This window comes from Belonocnema kinseyi, chromosome 8 (genome assembly GCF_010883055.1).
Source record: "Belonocnema kinseyi isolate 2016_QV_RU_SX_M_011 chromosome 8, B_treatae_v1, whole genome shotgun sequence".
NCBI lineage: Eukaryota > Metazoa > Arthropoda > Insecta > Hymenoptera > Cynipidae > Belonocnema > Belonocnema kinseyi.
Window position 1 is genome coordinate 10,232,633 of NC_046664.1, and position 6,112 is coordinate 10,238,744.

Consider the following 6,112-nt stretch of genomic DNA (forward strand, 5'->3'; position numbering starts at 1 on the left):
AAAATTTTTTGAATCTGTGCTTAGTCTTTGAAATCTTCGAAATTTGTTGCAATCTTTAAATATATTGAAGTATTTTAAATCTTTTTGCAATATTTGTGAAATCCTTGTGGAATTCGTCTGAAATCTTCGTTTTTTTTTGTAATTTTTGAAATATTTTTCATTTTTGTGCAATGTTTGTGATATCTTTTGAAATCTTTGTAAAAATTTGGGAAATATTTTGACATCTTTATGAAGGCTCTGTAAAACTTTGTGTAATATTTGTGACATCTTTTCAAATCTTTCTGAAATCTTCTATAATTTTTAAATTCTTGGTGAAATTTTTGAAAATTTTCGCAAGCTTTAAAATTATTGGAATCTGTCTGAAATTTTAGAAATATATGTGAAATCTTTTAGAAATTCACGAAAATTTTTTCAATCTTTAAAATCTTGGAAATATTTTAAATCCTTTTGCAATATTTGTGAAATCTTTTGGAAATCTTTGAAATCTTTGTAAAATCTTGGTGAAAACTTCGTAAAATCATTGAAATCTTTTAGAAATCTTCCACATATTTTGAAATCTTAAAACTTTCTGAAATCATTGAAATCTTCAAAATCTTTTGGAAGTCTTCGAAATATTTTTCAATCTTTAAAATGATTGAAATCTTTTGAAATATTCCCGAGATTTTTCAAAACTCTCAAATTTTGGTAAAAGCTTCGTGAAATCATTGAATTCTTTGAACTCTTTTGGAAATCTTCGAAATGTTGTGCAGTCTTTAAAGTGTTTGAAATCTGTGAAATTTTTTGAAATATTTGTAACATTTTTTGAAATCTAGGTGAAAGCTTTGTGAACTCATTGCAATCTTTGACATCTCTTGGAAATCTTCCAAATATTTTTCATTATATAAAATTTTTTAAATCTGTGTAAATGTTTTCAAAAACTTTGAAATCTCGGTGAAAACTGAAAACTTGTGAAATTTTGTGAAATTTTTTAAAAGTTGGTGAAATGTTTCTTAAATTATTGGAATATTCACCATATTTTTGGAATTCTTCGAAATAGTTTTATATTCTTTCAAATTTTTAAAAATGTTTGAAATATTTGAAAACTTTTGAAATTAAAAAAAAAAAATTTTAATCTTGGTGAAAGCTTTGTAAAATGATTTAAATTCTTGCAATTTTTTGTAAATCTTCGAAATGTGTTTCTGTTTATCAAATTTTTGAAATCTTTGTGAAATTGATCAAACCCTCGGATTTGAGTTAACCAACAATCATATTTGAAAGTATTTGAATATAAATACGCTTACAAATTTTTAACTGATCTCTAATAAATTTTAAATTGGAATAATCCGCTAGTTTGAAATCATCCAAATCATTGCGTCTTCCATATTTCTGAAGTAGACAATTTGTAAATATTTTCCAGGACACGGAAGTTCGCGTTAAAAACGTACAAGTAAGGGGTGGATATGTCTTGCATATTGGAACAGTTGGCGAAGGAGTATTGAAAGAAGGCGATAAAGTTTATTCCAACATTGACACTGCACGAAGAAGATTAATAATGAGCAATCACACCGCAACTCATGTTTTGAATCACGCTCTTCGAAACGTTTTGGGCACCGAGGCAGATCAGAAAGGATCTCTCGTAGCTCCTGATAGGCTCCGTTTTGATTTCACAAATAAAGGTCTTTCACTCGTTTTATTACAATTGGAAAAAAATTATCAATAAAATTTATCATTTCTAAACTGAAAATATCAATTTTCTTTAAGGTGGAATGACTACGCAGCAGTTGAAGAAAACTGAAAGTATTACGAACGAAATAATCGATGAAAATAAGAAGATATTTGCCAAGGAAAGTAAACTCTCGCTGGCGAAAACTGTTCAAGGTGTTCGGGCAATGTTTGAGGAAACATATCCGGATCCGGTTAGAATTGTTAGTGTTGGAATACCGGTTGAGGATTTGGAAAAGGATCCTTTGAATCCCGCTGGAACGAAAACTAGTGTCGAATTTTGCGGAGGAACGTAAGTTGAAACTTAATCAAAAATTAATTATTCAAACAAACAAAAAAATTGCATGGATATTCAGAAGTTATAAAAAATATATAACAAATACACAAATTATTAGAAAATAATGCCAAAAATACATATTTTTATCAAATTATAAAATTTTTTAAATTTCAAATAACAACAAGATCTTTAGTTGACAAAAAAAAAATCCCGAATTTAAAAATATTTAGAACTGCTGAAAATAGTTGATTATTAATGCATGAGCTATTCATATCATTATAAATAAGGCAAACAATTTAATTAATTATTAACTAATAATTTATTAATCAAACTTAAATTTCAGGAATAGAAATATTTATGGGAAATTAACAATTCATTTATTTTATGATTCGGCAATTTTTTTTCTTCCTAATTTATGATTTTGATATTCATTTTTTCGTTATTTTTTGTTAGTCCCAGATATTCACACACTTAAATATAGTAAAAAAGAACTAATTTTTTTTTTATATATTGTCGTTTTGAAATATAATGCTACTATATAATAAATATAATTATTGTGTCTATAAATGATAAACAAGGAATATGATAAATCCTAAATTAAGTCTTAAATGTGATATTTTTTTAATCAATTAGACTTTGTAACGAAGCTAAAATATTCTAAAGTTTTTATGCCACTCTTAAAGAAAGACCATTAATGAATATTTTTTATCTTTGACAACACTCAAATTAATCAAAAATTATTTTTCAAAGTGCTGTAATAAATCCATGTTGAAATTAAATTCTGAGAATTGAGAACAAGAAAATATTTATAATCACCTTTTTTTTAAATCAATGTAAATATAATTTTCATAAGATTTTTGAGAAAATTTAAAAGATTTTTAAATATTTCAGGGTAGTCAAAAAATAATCTAGAAGATTTTAAAGAATTTTTTTCATAATATAGGATTTTACGAAATATTATGAAAAATTCGAGTTCTTTTAGAAGTTGGCAACGAATCAAGAAATATTTGATACATTTTCGAAAATGTTTCCGAGTTTTCAAATATTTGTAATCTATTTAAAACGTCTTAAATTCCTGAAAATATATTTAACTGACACGAATTTTCATCAATATTTTCAAATATCATTCCAAATTTAAAAAAAAAACCTTACAATCTTCTAAATCTTCACAGCAATTTTAAGAAAATTTGTTTGTTCTCTTGAAAAATTTCGAAATTCCTTTAAATTCTACTAAATATTTCTTGAATTTACCGAATTTTGGTTCGTTTTTATTTCGCAATCTTACCAAATTCAAACATTTTGCTTTAAAATCTTCTAAACTATTTTTAGAAATTTTAGGAAATCGTTTGTAATGTTTAAAACCCTTTTTCAATTTTCTCTTAAAGTTCATTTTTCAAATTAAAACATTATTTAAAAGTTGCACACGAGTATAAGAAAAAAAATGTGTTTAAATCTTGTCAGACTTTCTAAAAAACTTTTAATTTCTAAAAATTATTTAAGTTTTTCCTGCATTTTTTATTTATTCTGCAAAATTAAAAAAATTGCCGTAAAATCTTTCCGACTCTTTGACTATTTTTGAAATCTTCTAAAATCTTTTTAAATAATCTCTTCAAATTAATTTTTCGAAATAAACAATTATTTTAATTTTTCTTAGGAACCTGAAAACTTAAGCTTACTCAAATTTTTTCTAAAATTATGTAATATGGCCAAATTTTCCTTTAAAATCTTTCACACTTTTTAAAGATTTAAGGAAATAATTTTTAAAAAATAGTTTTGTTTTCATCAAAAAAAGATTCCAGTTGACTTTTCAAGATCAAAATATGCATTTTTAACAAGAAATAAATTTCTACGAAAAAAATTGAATTTTCAATCCAAAAAGATCCATTTTTTCAACCAAAAAGCAAGAAAATTTCGCAAAATAGTTGAGTTTTCTACCAAATAGCTACATTTTTAATAAAAAACGACACATTTTTTTAAAGTTGAACTTTCACCCAGAAAATATTTCATTTTCAACGCCAAAATATAGATTAAACTGAAGGTAAATTTTCTACGAAGTATTTAAATTTAATAAACCTTCGAATTTTCAACTAAACATTTGCATTTTTATCCAAAAAATATCAAATTTCTCTTAAAACAGATGATTTTTTATTAAAAAACAAAAAATGTTTTAAAAATTAGAATTTTCCTCCAGAAAATAGATCAGTTCTCTTTTCGACGCCAAAATATTAAATTTGAACAAAAAATCAATTTTCTACGAAATATTTAAATTTTCAACAAAACGACAGAATTTTCAACCAAAAAGTTTGACTTCAACAAAATTGTTGATTTGTCAACCAAATAGTTGCAGTTTTATCAAAAAAAGATGTAATTTCAGCTAAAGCAGTCGAATTTTAAAATCAAACAGATCAACTTTCAAAAAAGAGGTTGAATTTTCAACTGAGCAGTTTCATTTTTATTCGAGAAAGATGAAATTTCTTCTAAAACAGATGAATAACAAAAAAATAGTTAAATTTGTATCCAAAAAAGACTTCAATTCATTTTATAACCCCAAAATTAAAATTTTAAACAATAATTAAACTTTCTGCTAAATAATCTAATTTTTGATCAAAAAGTGTGACTTTTTAAAAAGTCCTCGATTTTTCGTTTGAATTTTTCTTCAGTTAAAATGTCTACTATTTGATTGGAAATTTAATTATTTTGTTGAAAATTCATCTATTTTGTGAAAAAAGTAATATTTTTGGGAACAAGTTTTTGGTTCATCTCTGGTAGAAAATAAAACTATTTCGTCGAAAATTCGTAAATTTTTTGGTTGAAAATTAACTTGTTTTTAACTGAAAATTGAACTATTACATTTTTAGTTGGAAACTTTTATTTTTTCGTTAAAAATTCAACTATTTGGTTAAAAATCCATCTCTTTTAGTTGAAAAATTCGTCTATTATGTAGAAATTTCGTGAAGATTGATTACTTTATTTGAAAATACATGTGTAGATTGTAAGTTTTAATTAGCATTTTTTAAAATGAGAATATAACTATTCCCTTTTTGGTTGAAAGTTTATATTTTTAATTAAAAATTAATCTTTTCTATTTAAAATTCCAACTTTTCGGTTTGAAACTTGAACTGCTTTGCAGATAATTAGTCGTTTTGGCTTGAAAATTCAACAATTATATACAATTAAAGTATATAGTTAAAAATGAACTTTTTTGCGAAAAATTTAATTCTTTTGTAGAAAATACGTCTTTTTGTCTGAAATTAATATCTTTTTATGTACCACCTTATAGGTTAAAAAATTAATATTTTGGTGAAAATCGAACTATTTGGTTCAAAATTCAACTATATTTTTTTGGTGGAATCTAACTGGTAGCATTTTATTTTTTTTTTGTTTGAAAATAAAATTTTTAAACTGAAAAAAGTAACTATTCCATTTTTGGTTGAAAATTTATCTTTTATATTTATACGTAAAATACGAAATATTAAATATTTCGTTGAGAATTTGTCTTTTTTGTTTGAGATCTAAAACTATGCTTGGTTTGAAATTTATCTATTTGTTATAGTTTATTTTTAGATAGATCGTTGGGAACTTGGAATTTTCCTTGATTTTTTTTTCTTTTAAAACTGGGTTTGAAAAATTAAAAAAAAAAGATTTAACGGTTTTCAAAATCTTAAAAAGGATTTGAAAAACGCGTGTAGATACGATTTAAAAGATTTCGAATAGTTCACAAAGATTTTTAAACTTTCAAAAGGTTTCAAGTATGTTAAATGCAGTGCACTAGATTACAAAACATTTTAAAGATTTTAAACGATTTCAAAAGGTTTTAGAAGATTTCAAAAGTTTTAGAAAGATTTCAAATATTTTAATGATTTTAAATGAATACAAAAAATTTGAGACAGATTTCACAAATATTTCAAAGAATTCAAAAGAATTTCAGAAGATTTAAATAATTTCAATGATTTCAGAAAGGGTGTATTACACCAGATTTCAAAGATTTTAAACAGCTTCAAAAGGTATCAATCGATTTGAGATTTCAAAAGATTTCGATGATTTCAAACGAATACGAAAGTTTTCAAAAATTTTCAAAAATTTCAAAGATTTTACCAACATTTAAAAATATTTCAAAATGTTTAAAATATTTTA

At 24.0% G+C, this 6,112-nt stretch overlaps 1 protein-coding gene across 1 annotated transcript in view; it reads left to right on the forward strand.

Moving 5' to 3' along the window:
• The window catches only part of LOC117178367 (alanine--tRNA ligase, cytoplasmic), a 45,824-nt gene that overhangs the window by 25,592 nt on the left and 14,120 nt on the right, over positions 1 to 6,112 (forward strand). Inside the window, exons 10-11 of the mRNA XM_033369796.1 lie at positions 1,397 to 1,655; positions 1,741 to 1,993. Of these exons, the coding sequence (XP_033225687.1) occupies positions 1,397 to 1,655; positions 1,741 to 1,993 (512 nt within the window). The remainder of the gene's footprint in view (positions 1 to 1,396; positions 1,656 to 1,740; positions 1,994 to 6,112) is intronic.